Genomic DNA, 26,193 nt, shown 5'->3' on the forward strand with positions numbered 1-26,193 from the left:
GGCAAAAATTGATGATAAATACGTTGAACGAAATTATAATAGCTATTTTGAACTTCTTCAATGTAATAGAATAAATTTTGAACGGTTCTTTCGTGAAACTAAAGACATGTACTACCCAATTAATTTAAAAATTCTATCGTTTTTTATGATAGGAAACAAAACCATCGACTTTGTATTCCCGAATATATATCAATGATACATGGAATATCTGTAGAAAAACACACGTTTGAATACAGTGAATATTAACTAATTACTAAATATAATGCTCATTAAACATATTAAAGAAATTTATGTACGCTTCTAAATGACATGGTATTTTGATTTGCCAATTTGTATTTGATTCATAATGAATAATTGTTTTGTATTTAACTGATGTCTTTATAAATTATAAAAAAAAATGATTATAAATTTACTATAGGCAAAAGAGAGAGGGATTGCATAAGATTATACTATACACAATATATTCGCATCAAGGCTTTTGGAAGTGATAAAACAACTTTCAAGTTAAATACCCTCCTTGAACAACTATGCTAATTTATAGTGGTACCAATGCATAGCTGTTAATACTAGTGTATAATTGAAACAGCGAACTAATCTTACCAAACCAAGTAAATTCATGGACACGATAAGAAGAAGACTGTACTAGTTCGGACTGCACTGGCTTAAACTGTGCATGGTTTGACTGTACTGGTTAAGACGGTATTTGATGTATACTCTACAAGTTTTAACTACACTAGTTTGGAATGTACTGGTTACGGTTGTGCTGGTTAACACTGCGATTGGTTTGAATTAACTATACTTAAAGTATAGTTAATGACTATACTTTAAGTATAGCCGTGTGTTCATTTAAAGGGTTATATGCAAAATATCAAGTTTGTAAGCTCACAATGGTCTTCAAAATCTACACAGATACGGTTTGAGCCACTTTTTGGGTTTTTTCATTACAAAAAAAAAATAAGCCATAGATTTTTTAACATAAATACCCAATTTTGCTATTTATACACGTTAATAGGTATATGCTAGACATATCTTAAGTCTAATTTTCAGCGTCTAATCCTAAGATAGTAAGATTAAACCAAAAAACTTCTGTGTCTTGATTTTTAAATTCGATGCGTGGCTGGGAAGGTATTTTTTTTTTGTGACGTGTTTTCATTATTTTTTATATGTATACGATTTGCTGAAAATAATGTAGTTAAATATTTTTTGTAACGGGTGAAAATGAAAACAATATATTAAAAACAGTCGATCAAGTTTAATCGTATATATTTCAGTGTACCAAAAATAATTGTTTTAGCACATTATTTATATTTTATGCTTTATCAAAATTTGTATGTTTACCGTTTTCAGATTAGCACCAAAATGTATAACTGAAAGTACTTTTATCTCTTTAATTTATTCGATTCCATAATATTTAGAAGGAAAACTTATGTTTAATAATAATATATTTATTATCGTTTAAAATAGTTCAACTTTTTTATCGTTAAAATAGCACATAAAATTTAATCGTAAATAAAATTGGAATAATGCAAGCATTAGTTTTACATTAGTTGTAAAACCAAAAAGCAATACACGCAGTTCAAACTCTGATTTAGTGTACTGTAAATATATAATCTTATTGAAAAAACCGTTTGTCAATAAAACCACGTATGGTAAATTGCTAACCCAGCAAAATATAGGTGTTTAGATTTTAGTGTTTCGGTAAAATATAAATCTTTTGATGAATTGCGAGGAACCATTTTTAAAGCAAGTTGATCACATAGACAATTGTCTAACCTGTGTTATAGTATAGTCCTTTCAGTCGTACACAACAAAAATAAAGTCCAAACAAACAAGGAGATTTAGTTTTTTAAATTATATAAAATAGCAATGAAGGGAAAAATCTTGAAATCATATTGAACTCGTAAAAGAATCAAAATAGCCTATAAATGTGTCTAAAATCGTGATTGTGCAAAAGATAGGGTGCAATTGACCACGAGGGTCAACTGTGCTAAAATTTATAAATACCTGTGATTTTTTTTTGCGAGCAATGTAGTTTTAAACAATCGAATTAAATGACACATTTGAATAGGACTGAATACTTCATGGTAACCTAAAACAAAATTACTACCTTTTTTTTTAGATGACTGAAATTTTCAGTCCTATTCAAGTTTTTTATTTACTTAGATTGTACAGAAATTCATGGTTTCCTTCATATAGAACAGAGAAATTTATAAATATTGCCACAACTGACCTTCATGATCATTGCACCCTAACTTCTGCACAGGAACATGTTACCTACTACAGAATGTATTTGCGTTACCTAAGTAAAATACTGGCGAACAATAATAATTACATTTGATAGAACAGTAGAATTACCAAATTTTTGAAAAGTTTTACCATATTATTTGGTTTTTTTGAAATACTCAAAAGCCTTCTTTAATTTTTATAAGTAGAATATTGTTATTGTTTAAATGATAGTACTTTTAACAAAATAGCCTATTCCATCAGATTGCTAAACGACTGTTTAAACATAATATTTTTGTAGCTACAATAAAAACAAAATGTATTTTCTTCAAGTTGTTTTATTGCCAAAGCTGTTTTTGCACTGTAATTTCATATTATATACATTACACCGGATAGGAGTTTAAACTATGTGTATCTGGTTTAATGGTTTCACAACCATTCGTAAACCTAACTCTTGCGTTATTGACATTTTGCGGTTTAATTTTAAATGCTAGTCTACCGATAAAATTCGTACCTTACCTAAGTATCTATTATCTTCTGTATCTCATCCACTTGAGGTACCTATCTTAATTTTAGTTAAACTGTTTAAATTAACTAATCCTCCAATATTAGTTATTATATTATGGTTTAAAGCTTTTTTTTAATAACAACCATACATACCGTAATATTTCCCATACATAATAATACAAACTAAATATAATAGTTTTCTGACTGTAAAAGACGTGCAAAATTATTTTAACTATTTTTTCAATTAACTTTTTAGTATAAATTAATTAATACAATATAATGTTACAAAAAAAAAAAACGAAAACGCTTAAAAAGAATCCTAGATTATTATAAAATATATATATTTTAATTTTGAACATAATAATTTAATAACGAATACATACGAGTAATCCTGTAAAAGGTTTCATGTAATTTATCAACATACAATCTACCTAACATACCCTCCCACCCTCTCATCGATTGTCATTTATACGGAGCATTGTGTTACAGGTTTTTCACCAAGATATCTGTTAGATGGTACAGACGTTACAGTTTTACCAAGTGAACTAAAAGAAAAAAAACAAATGGATTGCATAAGAAATGGAAAAATAGCACTTGAAAATAAAGAAAAAACTCATAATTATAATAAAAAACTGTTTGTCAAAAATCGTAAATACGTTGAGTTTAAAGAAGGAGATGTAGTGTACGTAGAAAATGGAAATAAACTAAACAGAAAAAATTGGATGAACTGAAGATTGGACCATAAATGATCATAGAGAAGGTATCAAACTCAATCTATAGGATTAATACAGGTCACAAGAAATTAGAATCAAATGAATTCCACATAACGAAACTTGTTCCAGTCCCTAAATTAGATGATAAAGCTGAATACAACGAACATTTTTTTGAACATTTTCTTCCCCAGGGGGATGAAAAACTATTGAGATATAAAGAAAATGTATTTCTATAATTTGAATTTCGCGGATAAAGTAATAACTTGGTAGAGAGTTTAAGGTTAGTTGAAACGGGTGTGATTACACGGGTCATGAGTGATAAGGAAAATGAAATGTATTTCGTTTGGTTGCAATATTTACAATATTATTATTTACCTGCTAAATAAAAAATACTGTAATACTTATTTATAAAGCAAAAAGAACCACAAAGAAATAAATTACATAAATTAACTTTTATTGTCGTTTCGTTGTTTTTCAGGTTAGAGTTGTTTATATAATGTAATTGAAATAATGAAAATAAACTTTATTTTTCAGAGCAACGAAATACTGTTATTTATTATATATTACTTGGTCAATTCCTAATTAAAAGAAATCTTATATATATATAATAAATATATAGTCATCGATTTTTTAGTTCTTATGGAAACGATATTTTATAGAAAAACATAAGTCGTTAATGAAAATAATACATTTGTTCGGTGTTACGTATTGTTGTTGAAGTTGAATGTAATTTTTTGTTTCGTGTATAAAATGTTAGGTAAGCTTACTCAAATTGTTGGTTTAAACTTAATAAAGCGCAGACCATCCTTCATTCGACCGAGTAACGTTTTTCACAGCAGAAAAAATGATTGCAAGGAATGTGTTTTAATAGGTAAGCATATCATGTTGATATCGAATGATATTTATTACTGACAATGAACAAAAACTGACAATCATATATACTAAAATAAGTTTTTATTTTATCAAGTAATGGTGTACATGTATTCGACCGATTAATTTTTACACAGGCGGTGGTACAGGCTTCATTGGCAGTCGTCTGAGAGCGTTGTTGAAATTTGAAGATTATGACATCAAAGTAATATCAAGAATAGGGACAGGAGAAAAACACATAATAACATGGGTAAGGTTATTTGTCTTAGCACGCGTTGATAATACTTAATTCGTTGGTATTCAGTGTGATTTAGCAAGGAACGGTCTTCCCGAAAACACGGTATGCGTTATAAATATGACGGGCGAGAAGATCATGAATCCATTGAAAATTTTCAATCAGAAATTTAAAGAAGAAATATGGGTTAGCCGAGTGGGGACAACTGCGTTTCTCACGGATATTATAAACAGATCGGAATACAAACCTAACGTTTTTATTAACGTTACGAGCACTGGTGAGCTTTACTTGGTCAGTTAAGACTTTGGGAGAATGTGCAAGACGTCAAGTTGAAGTTCATCCAGGAACTAATCATCAAAATCATCGCAGGCTGCAATACTGGGCACATATAAAAAAATTGTTTTTTTTCCGTAGATATTTATCCGAAAGATGTGATCAGTTCGGAGTTCTGTCCTTGTGTGAAGGTTCCCAATAATTTTTTTTCCGCCCTGTGGTATGACTGTGAAAAAGCAGGCAGTCAAGTTTCCACGGAAGTCCGACATGTCATAATCAGATCAGGTTAAATAACATTTCAATATCGTGCATAATATTTGTATTATCTCAGAAATTACAATAGTGGCAACACCGTCGGGTACTCTGCCTGTTACCCTATTTAACTTCGTCTAATTGATTTATAAAAATCGTTTCGTTTGGTTTCCTTATGCAGGCACTGTATTGGACAAAAATGGCGGATACGTCGGGAATTCATACATTCCATTTTATTTGGGCCTTGGAGCGACAATCGGTGATGGATGCCAACATCATCCTTGGATACACATGGATGATTTGTGTGGTATCATTATGCGTAGCATGAAATGTGCTTCTATCTGTGGTGTATTGAATGCTGTATCGCCTGGAGTATGAGCTTAAAGAAGTTAATTTATGTTGATTTTTATAAAAATAATCACTATCTTATTACACAGATAATAACCAACCGACAGTTGTCCGAAAGTTTGGCTAACACATTAAATCGAAATGTCAAATTCCGTGTATCTCAAGGACTGTTGGGTTTACTTCTGGGAATCGAAAGAACGACTTGTCTTTTGGAAGACAGGCAAGTTCTACCGGAAAGGGCGAGACAGATAGGCTGTGAATTCTATTTTTGTGATATAAACGAAGCTATGAAAAATATTTTACGTTGCTGACGATGGTGAAAATCATTTACATCAGCAGCTAAAACATGTATTGTTTAGTTACTCTTTTAAACTTAAAAACTATATTTGTTTCATTAAAAGTATTACGTCATTAACATGATTTGTTATTATCTTTATATAGATAACAAAACCTAGACAGTGTCGACATATTTTAGGCGCGTTATATTCATTCGTAAAAATACTAGGTTTACCTTTTTGCCTTGATTGCTATTGTAATTATTAAATATTTATATAAAGCTAGAAACTTTACTATTTTATTTTCAAGAAGCTATTCTTCTATTGTGTTCTAAAACCTTTGTATTCATTTGCGAATTACTTCCTTAATTTGCAACAAAACTCAGTGGCGTTTTATCGTGAGACTTACAGCCGGATTCATAGATTACTCTAAAGAAAACCTTAAAAAATACTTAATAAAACTAATTCTTAGTACATTTTTAAAAACAGTATTCATAGAGAAAACTGTAGTAGGTTTTCTGCAAATAATATAATGAATAAATATAATAAGGAGCGTATTTACCCAAAGGCTGTAGCTCTGGGCGGCAAAATTTTAAGTAATAAATTGGTGATTTAAAAAAAAATTAAATACAATATTATATTTGATTACATTAGTTGTTTTACCAAACAGTAATTTATATCCAATGAATATTTTTGTTCTTAAAACGCGTATAAAATAATATAGTAGTTAAAGCTGTATGCCTGTATACCAACGTAGAACACAGTACTGAGTACAGTCGTCATCAGGTATCTTGGAACCGTCCAGGCTACAAATGAAATTCTTCTAACAGTAGAAATTGATATTGAATCTGTAGTTAGTTTGTATAGCGCCTTACACCATGTTAGAAATTGAGACTTATATTTGATGTATATGAAAATTTAGCTATAGAAAAGTCAGGCTTAACTTATTCGACTAGTAAACGAAAAAAGAAAGTTACAATACGACAATAGTCTTGGAGAAGTTGTCAATTGTTATGGTCGTGAATCATTAAAAGTGAATACCTACTTTGTTATTTTAGATGCTGAATAAATTGTAAAAAACCTTAATTTTTTAAAATTATTATCACTCAAAAAATAGAGATTTTTTTAATTATTTTGCACGAAAATTCGAATTTGATCAGTTTTAAATATTTCAAATATTTTTTTATCATAAAATCAGAAACTCAAATCAAATATTTTCGTCTAAAAACGGGAATGGGCCGAGATTTTTTTCTAATTTTATTTTAGTAATGCATTTTTTTCTTCAAAATCTGATGAAATGTTTAATTTTAGTTTTTTTTAATTAAAAAAATAAAACATGTCATGGGAAAATTTGATTTTTGCCTATTGTAGAAGTGAAAAAAAAAATAAATCTCGGCCCATTCCCGTTCTTAGATAAAAAAAAAATTGATTGAGCATGTCATTTTATGATAACAGTTTCAGAATTTCAAAACTGGTCAAAATCGATTTTTGATTTCGATATAATTTGTAAAATTTAATTTCATCAAATAAAAAATACGTTTTGTAATTTTGTAAAAAAAAAAAAATTGTTAAAATTTGCCGCCCTCCAAATGTTGCCTCTCTAGGCCAGTCCTATAGGGCCTGTGCATAGTGAAGACGGGGAGGTCACAGGCGAAAGAAATGAACCCCAGCCACCCCAAAATGATGTTGCCACGATGGCTCAGCCAATAATGTATAAATTCTTCAAAGACCAAAGATGTGAATTAAAAATATGTTAAAAGACTATCCTGCCATCCTACACATTTTTAAAAAGTAAAATACTCCGATGCCATCGAGTGCTCAGGTCGAAAGATTTTCATATGCAACTATGACCACTACGCCCAAGAGTAACCGGCTAAGCGTTGAACAATTTGAAAAAAGAGTAATCTTGAGGGCGAACGCATAGACCTTGTAAAAACAGTACAGTAATAATTTTTTTTTTCGAACCCGAAGGTTGGTTTACAATTCCAATTCTCCATTCTGACCGTCTGCTCGCCTTTTTTTTAAGTTCTTTAAAAGTTTTAATTCCTGCGTCACATTTAATTTGTCCGATATAAGAGTTTCGAGGACGTCCTGCAGTTTTCTTTCCTTCTATCATACCTTCTAATATCATATTATGCAACTCTTCTGGGTCTCTCAGGGCATGTCCAACCATTTTCCAACGCCTTACTCTAATCGCATCTATCAGTGTACGTTTTCTCCCACAGTTCTAAGTATTTCTTCGTTTGATTTTCGCTCTACCCAACTTATCTATTCCATACGCCTCCAGCACTACATCTCAAGAGCTTCTAGTTATCCGCCGTAATCATAGATAAAAGTTGTGATTACGAATGTAATCATAACCGAAACTGATATTATGAGTGTAATCGTAATCATAACCATAAGTGTAATCGTAATCGTAATCATATCTCCGGGCCAGTGATTATAATTGTAATCGTAATCATACCTTAAAAATTCTATGAATACGCCTAACACTGGGATGCGGCCATTTCAAGGGACCTACCAATAGATAATAATTATGTATTTCGTTTATTATACGGTATATACATAGGCGCGATATAGTGTATATACTCCTAACTTTATATATTACAACTTTGAGATGGTTGAAAATAAGATAGGAAAAATGTTGGACAAACACTAGGACAATACTATCATAGGAATCATCTGAAACTAAATCCATCCAAAACACAAGTGTGCGCATTCCACCTACAAGCAGGCGAATAGAAAGGTAAAAGTAAAATGGCAAGGAGAATTTCTCGAACACTGTGACACACCAACATACATAAGTGTGACATTAGACAAAACTTACCTACGGGTCATTCTAAGCGAAACCACCTAAATGGGTGTGGCGGCGTCAGTACTTCAAAAATGTTTGAAATTTTTATCACACTTTATTTATAGGCCCTTAATGACAAAAAAATAAAAATTAGTAAATTAAAAACTATTCAATTTATTCCTTAGTATAACGGTATCAAAATGCAATATTATAGATAAGGCGCATCTAAATTAATTGTGATCATATTTTGTGCTAACGATATTCACTATCTTACTGCGTTCACAGCAGTATTTGGTTTAATATTAGTTTTTACTTTAAAGGTAAATATGAAAGCATACATATTGACAGCGATAAAATTGGTTATATATTTTTACTCTCATTAACTGATTACACTCGGTCATCATTCATTAGCTATTACCTACCTAAAAGAAACTTTAAAATGCAATAAATTATTGTGACCCCTTAGAAGATAGAAACACATCGTCAAAGTGTAGCAATACAATTGTAAGACTAGTACCTTTAGTTAAATATATTGTAGTTGTAGGTACATATTTTATTCTAAAAATCGTATTTCTTTAAAAGCTGCAACAAGTATTGTCTTTTTTTAATAATGAAGTGCTCTATCGGTTTAGCTGTTGAAGAACAATGCCATAAAAGTGCATACGGCATTACTAATATGACGTTATTAAATTTTTGGGACATATCCGATGAAAACCAGCAGCTACTTCGTCATAGAACGAATCTGAATTATTCTATAACGACAATTTTTGAGTACCATAAATCAAAATATATAGATACATTTTCTTTTTGTGTTGTGGTTCAGTAAAGTAAGCAGTTATCAACTATTAACTATCAACCACTTATGTTTGAACCCGTAAATAATATTTTTAAAAACTTAATTGGTTCAAAGCTGATATTATTAAGAGGGCGTCACACCACTTTTTTTCGGCGCGTAAAACATGTCTCAGGATATGCAATTTTCTGGGAAACCGAGTGGGTTTAGCGTATATTTGCTTATGAACAAAATTAAAGATTAGAAGTTTATCTACATATTAACATAGTTTTTTTTCGATTATGTTACTAGGAACCGAGTTATAGATCTTTGAAGTTTTCATTTTTCAATAGCGTATATCTTCGTTTTAAAACATTTTATCGAAAAAAACCTCTGTTAATATGTAGATAATTTCTTCATATTTAATTTTTTTAATAAGCAAGTATGCGCTAAAACCACTCAGTTTCTCAGAAAATTGCATATCCTGAGACATGTTTTAGTCAAATTTTAGTAGTTTTTTAGTGCCAGTTTGTGGCGATCCTAGCGGCGACTTTAAAACACATGCGGTGTGACGCAGCGGCGGCAGTGGTGGTGGGGGCAGCTCCTAGCGGGTTGCAATTCACGTGAACACGAAGGCGGCGGCCGCCGACCACGACCAAAACCGGTTTTAGGCGGCAGATAATAATATTACATATTTCCTCTTATCTACAATAGTTTTTTTATTCTTTATATTTACAGGAATTTCCAAATCTTTAGGGATATACTGTAAAATGTTGTTAATTCCAATTAATAATTGATCGGGTCTTATAACTATTGGATGCAACTGGTTGTTGTGAGACAAAAGAATAGCATTTGTTAGCTTGTTTATACTATTTTGTAGTATAAATATGCTACTCTCTATAATTTCAACTAATTTGTCCACATTTTTAAGACCCGACATTTTATTTTGCAGGTCATTTATATTACTTTGCAAAATATTCACATATTATTATTTACAATATCCTTATTAGAGTTAAACGAGTTAATAGAATTATTAAAATTTGATATTAAGCTTCTTACGATGGACACTTGGTTCTGCGTTATTTTAGCAATATCTTCTTCTTCGTTGTTTTCGAAATGGTCGATAAAACTATCAGACCTACGAACATCGTCGGCATCGGCCACTCCAATTGTCTACTTCCAAACCCGTCCAATCGTATCGACTGATTTTTTCAGTCTTCTGTGACCACCCAAACGTCTTAAATCCCACATATCTGAAGACAATGTGTCGAATGCGATTTTAAGACGTTTATGCGAGTCGTAATCAACGTAAGAGCTGTTGATTTTGATGAAATCACGTAGCATGCATTCGATTTCATGGGCCTGAATCTCGAACGTTGTTAAATTAATATAAGCGTTAAAATGCCAGAAACTTTGAATAATTTTTGTGTCGCCCAACACTTCGTACTGCAACCCCGGATTATCTTGTAAATAGTCGATGGAAAAATAATTAGAATCTGTCGATTTAATTGTTAAACTACCAACGATAAAAGTCCAAAATATAATTTGTACTTTAAAATACATATTAATTTATATATTTAAACACAACGACAACTAAAAAATGAACACGCAATACAAAAAAGACAAACTATTACTCAAAAATACTGAGTGAACGAAAAACAAGAAAACCACAATCCTATATATATATATGTAATCGAATATGATAATAATATAGGTATAATGTATTTAATAGAATAGTATCATAAAATAATATATCATAATAATTAATTATCAAACGGGGACAACGTACACAAATGAAGAGCTAGTACAATTTTTGTACTTTGGCACTTCGAACGTTTGACAAATTCACTCTTCAAATATTATATCAACTAAATACAAGGTACATGGGACCTGGGACAGTAGTGATATAATATTATATGTATTTTGTACTTTGGTCAATGATATGCACATACATATACACGTGTATATTTGATTATTGAAGAAAAACACAAAATTAAATATAAGTAATATCAAATTTTTAATCGTTGTTAACATATTTGATAAATTTATGATTCCACAAAACTCAAAAGTCGCCAAACCCATATCATATAGTACTAGAGTCTATATAAATATAATGCTTCATGACAAATTCTCTCTTATTACAATTTACGACTCTAATAATCTTGCAAGCAACAGAATATGACAGGTAATACTTTGTAGCGAATTCTAGCAAAATAAAAAATTATAATTTGATCTGGTTTTATATTTTTAAGTGGAAGCATAGACTCACAGACTTACACCGACGAAAGTATATATATTGAACCTCAAACAACCATGCCAGATAAACCTACGCCGTATGTTACATTAATAATAAATGCAAATTTCAAGACGGTTTTCTTCAATTTAAGAACTTTTAAGAAATTTTAATAAATGTTTTTTTAGATCGAGTCAAAAATTTTTAAGGGGAATAGACAAAGAACAAGATCCAAATAATCAGTCAGTGGACGTTGATTATTCCGAGTCAGAAACTTCAAGAGATATCGATGATGTTCGGCGGTAATCGCATACATATATTTATACATAATTTGTTAAATCTTTAAGTAATATAAAATAATACCTTTCCTGAATTTTTGTAATAGCGATAACATAAACGCACTGCTATGTGGTGATGAAAATGCGACCCCTGAAGCTGGTTACTCAGTCTACGAACCTACCGCGTAATATTCACGAATATACAATTTAACATTTTTTTTATAGTTAGTTTTTCATTAATAAAAAAATACTAATTTTGTAGACCTAGCATTGGAGATTTTGATTTTGGTGAAGGGACAAGTAGCACATATCCAACATTGACAGTCGAAAAGACAGTATCGGATGCCCCAGAGTAAGTACTTTTAATAGTATTTGTTAATACATTTGCAGATATAAAATGATCCTTTTTTCAATTAAATTTAGTTTGGCTTTAGATCAAATAAAGAGTACAAATATTCAGGTCGACGGATCGTAGATTTTGGTTATATAATCGACCAAATTAAAAGTTGTGTTCATGAAGGAGGGTTTGGTTGTTCGTTTATAAGTATGCGATTAGTCGGTGAAATAAATTATGGACTTCGTTCTGTATTTATATTTATTTGTGAAATGTGTAATTTGTCTATAAGAATTGAGTCTGAAAAGGTAAATCCCGAAAGATATATATCAATTAATGAGGCAGCTGTAAGCGCAACAATATCTGTTGGTATTGGATATTCCCAAATTTCAGAGGTGTGTGCTACTATGGATATACCTTGTATGTCTTCAACAAAATTTACGGAAGCTCAGAGGGATATGAGTGAAAAAATCCATAAAATAGCCGGACAACAAATGGCAATAGCTGGAAAAGAAGAAAGACGATTAGCTCTTGAAAGTGGATCCATAGATAATGATAGAATACCAATGTGTACGGTCGTGGCAGATGGTCAATGGAGTAAACGTAGTTATAAAACTAACTATGATGCACTATCAGGAGTGGTAAGAAGTTCTAGCTTACTAGTGGCTAGAGCCTAGCCTAATAGTTATTATTAATCATTGTATTATATTAATTCGGTATTAGAAGCGTCTAATTATACAAATTAAAATTGTATTTACAGGCAACAATAATTGGTTACAAATCAAAATTAATTTTATTTATTGGTATAAGAAATCGGTATTGTTGTGTTTGTCAAAGAGCAAAAAATAAACACGTCCCAATTCCAGAACATGCATGTTTTTTGAACTGGAAAAAAGGAGCTACCAGTATGGAAGCTGACGCAATTGCCGAAGGTTTTAAATTAAGCGTTAGTTTACATGGATTAAAATATAATAAACTAATCGGTAAATATAAATGTTTAATAATAAATATTACATTTCTAAAAGGCGTTCACAGATGTTGGTAACTATATTTAAAATAAAATAAATTATTCTATTAGGCGATGGTGATTCAAGTATCACTAGAAGATTAGCTGAAATTATGCCATATGGACCATCTTTAATTATTCAAAAAATTGAGTGTCGTAATCATTTGTTGAGAAATTATGGTACTAAATTATCAGCATTAACAAAAAATACGAAAATTCCTATACATTTAAGAAAACATATAAAATCAAATTTATTACGATTTAGAAGTGCCATTACAAAATCAATTGAGTACGGGAATTCATTACACAATCAAACAGAAGCTCAGAAATGCATGGGTAATTATTCAATTTTTTTGAAGTTTCATTTTCTTTGTAAATTTTTAATTGATAACTCATTTAATTTATAGGCCTAAAAAAGGATATTGCAAACAGCTATCGGCATATTTTGGGAGCACACGATAGATGTGAAAAATATTTCTGTACAGGGCCCAAACCTAATGAAATTAATTTAACTGTGGATGCTGAGAAATGTAATTTAACTGCTGAGTTTCGTCAAATATTAAATAGATTAGTCATTCATTCCGATAGTTTGCTAATGAATGTGGATAATAATGTTTGTGAGCAATTTAATAGTATTATTAACAAGCACTTAGGCGGGAAACGTATAAATTTTTCGCAAAGGCAATCGTATAACACACGCGTAGAGGCAGCTGTGATATCCTATAACACATCTGGACAGCTTTTACGGGCTATTCACAAAGGTGTCGCCAATGAAATAAGTCCGGGTGAGATTTTTTTTTTTTTTATTATTTATATCTAAATTTAGCTAGATTAATAACAAAATTCATTATACTACACAATAGGAGAAGTTGGAAAAAAATTTCTTAAAAATAAGAAAAAGAAGTCTTTGTTATCAAAATCTAGGAAGCTTCTTTTTCCCAACAAAAAAAGAATGAAGACATCGCATCAAGGTCCAGATGAACATTATGGAATGGCGGAACCGTTACTTGATGATGACGTATCTTTAGATGAAATAGATAAAAAAAAAAATGGATTTTATAGAGTTTCTTAGGTTAAATGAATTCGAACGGTTATCCTTAGAAACAAATACCAGGGACCAAGCAAATACACAAATTTGGCACACTGAAAGACGATATCGTTTGACAGCTTCCAATTTTGGGCGTGTTTGCAAAAGAAGATCGACTACATCGTGTAAATCGATAGTATATGATCTTCTTTACCGGACGTTTTCATCGGCAGCGACAGAATACGGCAACGCAATGGAGACAAAAGCAATTTTATTTTTACAACAAAAATTAAAGTTAGTTGTTAATCCATGTGGTCTCCTTGTTGATGAACATTTACCCTTTTTAGCAGCCTCTCCAGGTAACAAATTATCATATTTTATTCATTTTAATTGGACATTATATTTTTAGACGGATTAATAGAAAATGATTATGTCGTGGAAGTGAAATGTCTATTTTCAGCAAAGGATACTGCTAATTTTGTAGAAGCTATAAATACGAAAAAGGTAATGTATAAAATAAATATTTCAACTACACTAAAAAACATACTTAATTAATACCAATTGTTTCAGATAACATTTTGCCGTGTTATAAATCTAGAACGGCTAGAAATAAAACGGGATCATAGTTATTATTATCAAATTCAAGGACAGATGCATATAAGTCGAAGAAACTGTTGTTATTTTGTTGTTTATACTGACCAATGGGCTGAAGTCGAAATAATACCATACGACGAATCATTTTGGCAAGAAAAAATGGTAACTCAATTAGAATGGTAAGTTATAAAAAAAATATAAACAATAAAATTATGACTAAGTTTTGTATTTATTAATTATAAGGTTCTACAAAGAGTGTTTACTCCCAGAAATTATTAATCCACAATACGGGAAAAGGCTGCAAACAAACGATATAAAAGATCCAAAACTCATAATGGATTGTATAAAAGAAAAAAAAGGGAGGTAACACATAGTTATAAAAATAACATACATGTAAATAACATACATAAAATAACTATATGTTCATTTTGTAGCCTTCTACTTAGTAGTATATGTATTATACTTTTTTTTAGTTTTTTATAGGTACAATATTATATTTTATGTTATAATTACTAATACTAAATATTTCATAACTATATATTTAATACTTATTATCATTTAAATCAAATTAAATTATTATTATATGTTTCTATGTTTGAGTATTTATACGAGTAACTATACAACTCAACATAAGTTGACGTTTTACATTACTAACAACTTCCCATGTATCCGGCTTCGCCCGGAATTATACATACAACTGCCACAAAGTACTCACAAATTATACTTAAACTATCCTCGTGAAACACTCCTTTTATCAGTGAATACTAGAATACAATTCGTTCAGTATTTACTGAAAAAATCGTGCACAGACACGGTAAACAAATTTGTTTTATAATATGTAGAGATTTGAAGTAGATAATAATTAAGTTCTTTTTGAAACTGGTCGACGTGTATTCGCATATAATAAGTAATAACTAACAAGCAAGTACGAGGTATCAATACGTTTATTCTGATTTCTAAGAAAATTATTCATAGGTTATATTGTCATAACAACAAAAGTAATAAAGCTATCAAAGTTATTCAAACTATGATAGCTGTCCGTAAAAGAATGATGTGCTACTCCGCACTGGCTGCAACGCGCAGCGTCGCAGCACTCGTATGGGCGTGGCTATATGCCGCCGCAGCCGCGACGATATGGAAAATAACGCCATCTCTTGAGCGTTGGTTTCGTTTCACTTTTGCTTTGACGCCCTCTTAAGAACATATCTTAAATTTTATATACACAAAATATTTGTTTTTAATTTTTAACTTTTTACATACTAATTTTAATGTAAAAGTATTTTTTTTTTGTAATAGTATTCTTATGCTGAGTTGCATTAATATTCAGTAAACGTTTAATTAACCAATAGCGCGTTTATCAACGATTAAAATATTTATTGGTCCACTAAACTGGTGGTTATCAGTTCATTAAATACTTTAACAACGGCTTATCTCATTGTTAAAAAATAAAATGATGATTATATTTCTCATGTTCAATACTTTGCGCTGAAAATAAGTAATAAATTATTAATGTGTAACTATTATAATAACTTATAATATAGTTTTTTGAACACATCAATTTTAAGTTTCACACTATTTTTGACACATTTGGAACTACTGACCCTCTCTAGATTGTTATGTGTGCTAATAATGTGAAAATGGTCCAAAATGATTTGTGAATCAATTTGTATAAATAATTTCAACTAAATTCCATGAGCCATTCATATTTTACATTATGTATCATCAAATACGAATATCAAATTTAAGTACTATTAATTTTCCGTCCCATATAAACAGGAGGTTTTAATAATATTACTTTAAGCATAAAGTAAGTATATTTTGTGATTTATTATAACACGACAATTAACTAATTTTTAAGAAAATCATATCTGTTATAATTTTAAGCTTAAACATATTTACACTTTGTGGTGTTTTTATCAACTCACATGTATCACAAATTATAATGTAAAATACGTAAATTTCTAATAAATGAAGACAATATTATTTCATTATAAGAATACAAGAGTCAACTGAAAAGTTAATCTCATTATCATATATCATTATTTTGACTATTCTTGCTATCACATTTCGTTGTGATAACATTTGAAGTTGAACACATAACCTTGGTATTATTTGTAAACCCTTTAAGGTGGAAACGCACCGGCTGCAACATGGGGGCGATGTTGCCCTGCCGAAAATCTCTGAAACAATTTCTTTGCAACGCCACCTAGCGTTTTGTCTTTTAAAGTATGTGTTTTTGATTTTTTTTTTAAATTTTTTAACATGGACAAATTGGATATTGACACGTTTTAGTTAAAAATATTATGAAAAAAAACTGCCGTACTTACAAATAATAAATGAACACTTAACGTTTAGAAAAACTTCTAAGCGGTGACTTTTATTAGCACTGTGCATAAAAGAGTAAATTCCATAAAAATGTCGAACTAATTCGCCTTTTTTTTAAATGTATACAAAGCCAATAATATTAACGTATACAATTTTACAAAACAAAAAATTGATTTGCTTTAAAATATATCAATAATGATGCTTTCTATGTAGTCAGAATGAAAAATAATAATAATAATATATCTTACACTACGACTTATAGTGCATTGGATGAATAAAATACGGTTTAAGAAAAATTTTGAAATTTTAGTATGCTTAGTATGCTAATAATAAGGAATGTTCAATAACTATATTTCTAATGTAGAAGAATGGTGAACATCATTAAATTAAGATAGTCTAGAACGGTCAAGAAGGCGAGAATACGGATACACGCCTACAAAATTAAAAAACACTTAATAATCGAACGGTAAGAAACATATAAGTTCTTTTAAATAGTCTTCGAAATCGTTGATGATTTTTATAATCATATTGTCGGTAGAAAGTTGGTTTTCGTCAACGTTGAAGCTGAACCGATCGATTTCATTTGAACTGGCACCGTTTAAATCGTTTAGCATCCCGTTGGCATTTGTCCGCACTCTTGCTGAAATGTCACCTGTGCGATCGACGTCAATCGTTTTTCTTGACTTGAGTTCTGATGAAATAACCACAAGAAAATCATCTTTGTACGCCGTTAATTTCAATGCTTCACGGATAGCTTTAATAATACGATCTTTGTTGCGTTTTAGCATCCTTAAGTCGATCATGAACAATTGTTGTCCATAGACGTGCAGTACGAACGCAAGGTAACAATAAATTCTGGAATCGACAATTTTGACAAACATGTGTTGGTGGTCGGGGCGTATGTATGGTTTGTATATCCAAATGCGATTTTCCACACATTTTTTGGTAGTAACCACCTCGAGATCAAATCGTTGTTTCGTCTCGGTCCAATCGACATTGACTTCTTTCATTTGTCTGAACAATAATTGATTGTTCTGCCAAAATACGGTTTGAGATATAAAAACTCTATCATGGCCAAAACACGGCCTTTGAAAACATCTTCATTCAATACGGAATCACATAGATGGTGGAACATACTATTGTATGTACTCATATTTTTCGAAATGAAATCAGATCCCCTCACAGCCGGAGGAAGGTATTTATCGTCCACACAATTATCGATGATATTTGAAACACCAATTTGTAGTTGGTCATCTTCGAATGGGTTTTTTTTTTGGATAAAACGTTTATTGTCATCGTAATGACTGATGGCGAAGATTTTCAAAAAAAATATCCAAGCCCATTTTCCAATCTCGAAATTTGACCTTATTAAAATTTGTAGTATAGTGTTGGCTTCCTTTTCGAGACGTTTTACAGTTATCACGCTATGAATGAAAGGTTCTCCGCCTTTAACCCCATCAACTAATTTCTTCAAAAATAGTATGTTATATTTTGTGATAACACAAAAAAAACATTAGACGTCTTGAATTTTGTTCTCGAGTTTACTCAGAGATTCGATTTTATATCATCATTACTATAACAAGGTTGTGACAGAATATCCTCTTCTTTGTTTTTAAGTGATTTATGGTATGTACATACAACTCAGTATATAGCGGAAAATATAGTATAGGAGTAACCTAAAAAAGAAAATCTGTTACAAAAAGTAACTATAAAAATTACCCAACAAAAAAAGTTTACAAAAAAAAAGTAACTTGACCAGCATTTGGAGCAATTATATATTTTATTTCAATATAAAACATAATTTCAGTATGATGCAGCTTTTAAATATATTAAATTTTGATTATATTGTCTACATGGAATACTAGGACTACAAATTAATAGAATTATCTCATTTGTACTAACAAATATTCTTAGTTTTATTTATATTTTAACAAAATAACATAGTATATTTATTTTAGCTTTTTTTATTATAAAGAATTTTAACGCAAGTATTAATTTTTATATTGTTTAGGTGCTATCAACCACAAATTATGAGATCGAAATTATTTCAGAGAAAAATTATAGTTAAATACATGCTTACCTTGCAGTTACCTGCTGACTCGATTGTTTTTATATTTGACGTTATAGAAAAATAACACAAAATAAATGCACATATCTTGGCAATCATTTTTTATATTTTTAATTAAACTATAATAGAACCCAAGTCTTTCATATGATACGGTGTAATTAATACTAAACTATTATTTTGGCAAGATGTTGTACGGTAGCTAAAGTTGTTATTGCGAAAAATTATTGTAAAAAGGCATAAGTAAATAATTGTATTTTTCGTTTGCATTCGACTTATTCATACTTATTCAAAGAAATTTTGTTTGATTTTTTTTACTTTTACTACACTACAACTAAAAATTGTGTTTTAAATTTTAAATTGAAATAGCAGAGTAAAATAAAGCGTATTTTTTAGAGCTCTACGAACATATTTTTTAGTATAATTTATTTAAAGTGACATGAAAGGAAAGATAATTGCGGACGTGGCTACAGTAAAGACAAAAACGACAAAGGCCCTGTCAGGCCTTAAACTTTATTTAAACTTTAACTTTTAACCTAATTAAAAAAATATTTCAAACAGTGAAATAAAAGATTAGACAAATATATTAACTCAAATGGAGAGTAGTTTGAAGGAAATTAAGAACAAGGACAAAGTATAAATGATGTAAATAAAGTCACAAATTAATATTACATTATAACAACTAATTTTTTAGTTTAATTAATAATTTCTAATATTATAAAAACTAGAATCCATCCAGAATTGATACATATATTGATGAACCTAGTAGTACACATCATATTAACAAGAATTCGGTAAACTCCACTTCCACATTATTACCAATTTGAGTGATGGTTCAAAATGTAGGCAAACCGAGAATCTAGGGGAATTGACAACCTATGAGGAATTATTTTATGCTACGAAAACGGCTTTATACACAAAAGGGAAACGAGCCGCATCTAACCTATTTTAATAAGTAACTGAATACTCTCCTCAACGATCAATTATAATTAGAAAAATATACAAAAATTCATTAAATAAATCTAAGAGCATTTTTTCTTAAAAATGAGATGAGGCCCTAGCATTTCTAATTGATATTCGTTTGACGAAAGATGCCTACTGTAAGACTAGATTGGAGGCTAAACAACGTGAAACTAATATTTATCCTTCTTATGATCACATTCGTTTGGCTAAAAAAATATGTTACCCTGAAGGTATAGAAATTAGTGAAGATCACACACTAAATAGATTATGTGGAACATTTGATTTTTATAATAATGTAAATTTTGGAGATTTTTATACCATGTTCGATTTTATATGTAAACAAGTTTGTGATGGGACATAGTCAGTAGAAGCAAACATTTCGGAAACCAGTCAAAATACAACAGACGCATTTGTTTTTTTTTATTTTCGTTTGTCCCACTACAACTAACGGATCTACTAAAAATTAAAATGAAAAAATTATTTTATGGGGAAGTTCTACATCTTTGTCTACTCGCTACTGTAGGCCAATACAATAGTTTTTATATAAAAAAGAGACAACAAAGGTTACAAAAAATGAAGTAGGAAAAGTGGAAAAATAAATTTCATAACTAAAAACCTTTAGGTTAAATATAAATAATAGTGTTATGTCTATTAAATATTAATTATACAATGATTATGATAATGGTTGATGGCAAAGTAATAAATACTTTAACTGGATCTTCGAGCCAAGTTTGCTTTATTTGTAAATGAAACCCTAAAAATATGAACGATTTAGGGAAAAATAATAATTGACGAGGTAACTTTATATACGGTTTATACACATTGCATGCCTGGATCAAGTTTTTAGAGTACACTTTGCATATTGCATATAAATTAGAGTCGGCTCTTACTAAGAATAGAACAACCGATGAACAAGAGAAATTAACTTTTGAAAAAACCTAGTTATTTTCTCCGTTATGTACCTAACTCCCTTCCTAAATTTTAAGACGTCTAAATTATGGTTATACGAGAAGAAAAAATTTAAAAGTTTGATGGGCGACCATTAACTTAACAAATTTTTTTTAAGCAAAAGATATTGACGTACATTACTATTCTAACTTCCAATTTTTTTTTTTTTTTTTTTTTTTTTTAACTTTTCCAATATTTTTATACAGCCAAAATATTTACAAATTTCTCTAGATATTAAATCTGTAGTTTCAGTATCGTCTTTAAATATTGTGAAAATACAGCTGCATTTAGCTACAACCTTTTTACATAAATATTTTTCTGTTCACGTCCACACAGATAAGCTGAAGGGCATTGTCCAATTAGCAGATTTATATCGGCCATTGCTATTCAATTGTTTTTGTCAATTCACCGGCCATAAATTGCTCAATGGACCTGCAATGTTAACTAATGTCATGGGCTACGACCCAGCCAACCACAAGGTTAGAAGATCTGGCCATGGGTATGCGGCTGCACTACGTCATAGCAGGTTTATTTTTTGTTTTCAATTATTTTTGTATTAATTCAGTTAATTTACCGGTTTTTGGAATTTATAGGACGAATGAAGTATTCCAAACGCCTCGACAAGATTCCATTAGATGTCAATAAGTTTATGCCGCTGTTGAGGAATTTTTATCTGTGTTCAGTTTCGATAGCTGAGAAGACCTCAACGCAAGCTCGTGGTGGTCTTCGCACTCATTAGAGGATAGTGTAAATGATATATTTTTCGAAAGCGGTGCTATTCATCTGTTAGCTAAATCGAAACTCAACGAGCAAATTAAGGAGAATTGTTTGAGGTAAATATGAATTTTGATTTGATTACAATGTTCATCACCAATTACAGCTTATTTTTTGTATTTGATGAGTATCTAAAAGTTTACGTAAGGACTCTTAAGTGCTTAAAGTTATTGAATGTAGTATTCAAAGGATTTGGATTTTGAAATCTATTTTGATCTTAGTGTGATGATTTAGCTTAAGACCAATTTGATTGGTTGGGGTTAGTCAGGTTTTTTTTTGTAGAATCAATTATTTTCCGGTAAGCTTTTAAAAAAAAATTATATATTGTATTGTTTGTTTTGAGTAAATATGATTTGGGGAGAACTTGATTATGTTTGTTCATCTTTTTACAGCAAATTACTTTTGTTAAAGAAAAACATAAAAAAACTGCCCTGAACAATTGGGGATACACCGTAAGTGTTCAACTGTGAACAAGTCGTTCGTTTCATTGTGTTTAGAAGCACTAGCGAAGTGACCTATAGTAGGTTTAGCCAACTTTTAGTAGGCGGAAGCATAGCCAATTCATTGGACCATATGGCGTGGTTATGTTTGACCTGACGAAAGCTCTCAATACAAAACGAGCTGATTTGAAAACGCCGAATTATGTTAAACTGTCATACAAATTCGATGGTCAAAACTTAGATATAATAATGGAACATTCAACGATCGAGAGTAAAAAGTGGTCTCATGAGATAGCCCTTAATAGGCTCATTTCATTATATGCGGCATATTCAAGTTCAACACAAGTTCAAAACAACAATTCATAGAGAATTTGGCCAAAATTATTGAATTTATTATTATTCGTTTCTATTTTGAACGTTGTGAATACAACATATATGCCCCCCCCCCCCATTACCACCCCAATACATAGATTTGAAATAACGACTATTTTAACATTTTTAAATGACTGTAACTTTTCAAAAAATGATTTTTTTTTTAAAAACCGTCTTGCCCTCCGGAATATTGTTTTCTTTAAATCTTATAATTGGTGCTTTTACTCTAAACGCAAAATTAAGCGAGTTATATTCAGTCTGCCTAAACATGTTTTTACCACTGAAAATCACCGGTGCGCACCTCGCTGCCATCGCTTTTCTTTACGACCCGAGTCGCCTTCGACGTAGTAATTAACATTTGTTTTTTTTTTCCCGTGTCTTACACACCTCGCCCTCGTTATTATGAACACCAAACAAACTTTTTATTTAATTATTGGATAAAATATTGGAAATCGTATTTGACAAAGAACTTAATTGGAAAAGATAATTTTTTAACACAAAATACTGTTGATGATCTAAAGATTACAATAGCTTCAACAATAGATGCAGTTTTTACTTGCTAAAAAAGAAACATTTTTCTTATTTACTGACGTCTAAATTTAATCAAGATTGTTTTGGAAGTAATGCTATTTCATTTTACTAAATTTCACATTTTAAAATATAGTATATATCTATGAATTTCTTATAAATGATTACGACAAATATATATTCCAGAATTTTTTCGGAATAGCGAGACAAGTAGCTGGTCCAAATAACCACCCGTCATGTCCATCATTTCTTCAACTATACAGAATGCTTTCAATTTACTCTTTAATAAAACCTCCAAAAAGTGGAAACTGTATGATTTTTTAAGGTAATATAAAATAACGCATGCTACTTATAAGCGAAAAATTAAATATATATATATATATATTAGATAATATTCCTATTATTACATTAGAAGATTTGAAAGATGTAAAACATTTAAATGATAGCTCCGTTAGATCTGAATAAATCGAAAAGCTGAAAGAAAAGCTAGATAACAATTCTGAAGAAGGATGTCGGGATGTAGATGAGATTTTTATGGAGCACAACTATTCCGACTCTTCTGTATTTTATTGCATAGCATACTATTTAGCTGGAATAGTTTGTAAATATGTTTTATTATAATAAGGAACTAATTAAGCAATTACTTTAAAATGTATTCATTTTATTAATAGATACATGGCAAAACGCATGACAGTAAAAACTAAATGCCAATTATGTACTTCTAGTATAAAAAACTTAATACAACTGAATACGATACTAATGCAGATTTAACTATAGCAAAAATTAGAGGATACCTCATATACCCTAATAGCAATATTTATAAAATTATAATAACACTGGAGTTGTCAATATCACAATTTATCCGTTCTCCAAATGCATTTGAAGAGATTTGCGAGGACTTTTTGAATATTGTCTTCGAATTTCCATGTGCAGCACACAAACAAAATGTTTTGACTGATTTATGTACACATTATATTATAATGAGAATGCACCAGTACACATTTATTAATAACCAGCAAGACAAATAATTAAACAAAACAAAGAAGAAACTGGCTAAATTAGTAAACACTTAATATTATAATTAGTTTGAAAAAAATGTGCACTTGTTAAACTAAGAACTATAAAACTTATATTATTAACCTTGCAACTAGTGTTTCTTATAATAATAATTCATAAACGGGTTGTATTATTTTATTTTATATAATAATATACTTTTTTTTTTTTTTGAAAGTAGGTATTACGGGCTATTACATGTAAATGTTTTTTAATTATTTGATTATTCATTTTTAATACAATATAAATATATAATGCTGGTTTTAACAAACTGGTCAAAATTGTAATAAAATGTTTAAAACTTTAAAATCGGATAATAAGTTACTAAAAGCAATTCATGGATCTCAAAAATATTTTACATAGGATATGAAAACTATATCCTATCACTAACAATTATTTAAATAAACAAGTACAAATATAAAAATTTAAGTTCAAAGAAAAAGTATCGATTAACCAGAAATGTTACAGAAATTGTATTTTGGCAAGTAAAAATACAAACAAAATCTCATTAAGATATATGATTTTGTTATACGACCACATTTCTAGTGGTTTATTGGTTGGGTATTTGTTGAACGACTTGAATTTTGTATGACGAGTATAATACTGTCTCGAAGGTTCCATGTAGTATCTGGCTATAGTTAATACTTTGAGCAGAATAACAGATTCTAGTAACAACAACCGCGTACAAGGCAACCACACAAATATAATCAACATTATTTTCCACGATGGGCTCGACTCTGTATGTGGTCACCTTAAACGTAATTCTAATTGTGCTTTTCGCACGAACGACCATATCAGCGGTCACTACAGAAAATACAATGGCTAAGCGTGGTGTATTAAAAGCCTTCGACGAATTCAAGTTGATGGTAAAATCGGCAATCGCTCCCAAACACTTGAAGGAAACTTTGCCGGTCATCACATCCGATCACGTCCAAAACGTGCAACCGATAAGCACACGGATGTCGATAGTGTCTATACCACCACAGTCACTATCAAATCAACCCTCATCTAACAAGATACCAGACATTTGTCGTGAACGATCTCAGAGGAAGTCTCTGGACAACACGGCACGTGACATCATCGAAAAATACAAAAAATCCTTGAAACTCGAAACCTCAACTAACCCACCCCAAAAGTAATATTACTAATTTTTTTTTACGGTTCTTATACTGCAGAAGAATCAAATTTTTGTAACGGTTCTTGTTTCGTAACAACGTTATATTTCATTTTAGCGATTTAATATAATATATAGTAATTGTATTTTGAATTTTTGTATCTCGAGTTCTTGGAGGCGAGACCACGGGGGATATGCCCTCCGCTAAGGTCATGTTCGATTATTGGAGACCGATTGTCGATTCGTCGGCGGAAGAACCGTGTCCTAGATTTAGCCTCGGACCTGGTGGCGGTGATAACCCGGTCCCCGCCCAGTAAGACATTTTTGCGACGGGATCTCGCCCAAAGAGGTATCGAAATCCTTCCCGGGTGCTAAAATTGCGCCGGGCCCCGATGGGTTTACGGAGCGGCGTTGGCGGAAACTTCCGATAGGTTTAGTGGCTGGAGTTTTCAACCCGTTTATCGCGTGCGGGAGAAGCCACCTGACTATCTAGTAGCGTCCCGTACAGTCTTTGTACCGAAAAAAGGCGACGGTGGCGACCCGGGCAATTACAGGCCGATTTCGATCGCGTCTATTGCCTGAGGGCATTACCACAGGATTCTGGCCAGGCGTCTGGAGGCAACGTCGCTGGTCGACACGCGCAGGGCGGACGGGGCGGCGGAAAATATCTTCCTCCTCGACTCGCGTTTGGCGTGCCGGAGGCTTTGTTTGGCGTCGCTCGATTTATCGAAGGCGTTCGACACGGTCTCCCACCAGTCGATCACGCGCGCAATGCGGAGCGTCGGCTTGTGCGAACAGTTTGTGGATTATATCTCCAAGCTGTACGCGCGGTCGAGGACGTTCTTCCAGGCGAAGGGCCAGTGTTCAAGTCAGTTTT

At 31.0% G+C, this 26,193-nt stretch overlaps 2 protein-coding genes and 2 pseudogenes across 2 annotated transcripts; all 4 read left to right on the forward strand.

The window, feature by feature from the left end:
- Positions 1–4,193: 4,193 nt before the first annotated feature.
- On the forward strand, positions 4,194–5,732 carry LOC126839737 (epimerase family protein SDR39U1-like). Its single transcript, XM_050575151.1, has 6 exons — positions 4,194–4,200; positions 4,451–4,563; positions 4,618–4,825; positions 4,963–5,106; positions 5,255–5,445; positions 5,511–5,732. The coding sequence occupies exons 1-6, from the start codon at positions 4,194–4,196 to the stop codon at positions 5,730–5,732; spliced, it is 885 nt and encodes a 294-aa protein (XP_050431108.1).
- Positions 5,733–11,575: 5,843 nt separating this feature from the next.
- On the forward strand, positions 11,576–13,526 carry LOC126839738 (uncharacterized). Its single transcript, XM_050575152.1, has 8 exons — positions 11,576–11,595; positions 11,684–11,797; positions 12,036–12,125; positions 12,208–12,748; positions 12,868–13,039; positions 13,186–13,293; positions 13,379–13,449; positions 13,521–13,526. Exons 1-8 carry the CDS (start codon positions 11,576–11,578, stop codon positions 13,524–13,526), a joined length of 1,122 nt encoding a protein of 373 aa, XP_050431109.1.
- Positions 13,527–13,708: 182 nt separating this feature from the next.
- Positions 13,709–15,101, forward strand: LOC126839739 (uncharacterized; annotated as a pseudogene).
- Positions 15,102–21,472: 6,371 nt separating this feature from the next.
- LOC126839741 (uncharacterized) lies at positions 21,473–24,222 on the forward strand (annotated as a pseudogene).
- The last annotated feature ends 1,971 nt before the right edge of the window (positions 24,223–26,193 follow it).

This window comes from Adelges cooleyi, unplaced genomic scaffold (assembly GCF_023614345.1).
Source record: "Adelges cooleyi isolate 19-005CV unplaced genomic scaffold, UGA_ACOO_1.1 ACOO_flye_CR_arks_rails_tigmint_CR_PRNA_307, whole genome shotgun sequence".
NCBI lineage: Eukaryota > Metazoa > Arthropoda > Insecta > Hemiptera > Adelgidae > Adelges > Adelges cooleyi.

Bases quoted from the DNA above. Each gene is read 5' to 3' on its own strand.
- LOC126839737 (XM_050575151.1), top strand. The intron at 4,826-4,962 runs GTGAGCTTTACT...TTTTTTCCGTAG, and splicing joins TATTAACGTTACGAGCACTG to ATATTTATCCGAAAGATGTG. The intron at 5,107-5,254 runs GTTAAATAACAT...TTCCTTATGCAG, and splicing joins ACATGTCATAATCAGATCAG to GCACTGTATTGGACAAAAAT.
- LOC126839738 (XM_050575152.1), top strand. From the start codon at position 11,576: ATGCCAGATAAACCTACGCC. The intron at 12,126-12,207 runs GTAAGTACTTTT...GTTTGGCTTTAG, and splicing joins ACAGTATCGGATGCCCCAGA to ATCAAATAAAGAGTACAAAT. The intron at 12,749-12,867 runs GTAAGAAGTTCT...TTGTATTTACAG, and splicing joins ATGATGCACTATCAGGAGTG to GCAACAATAATTGGTTACAA.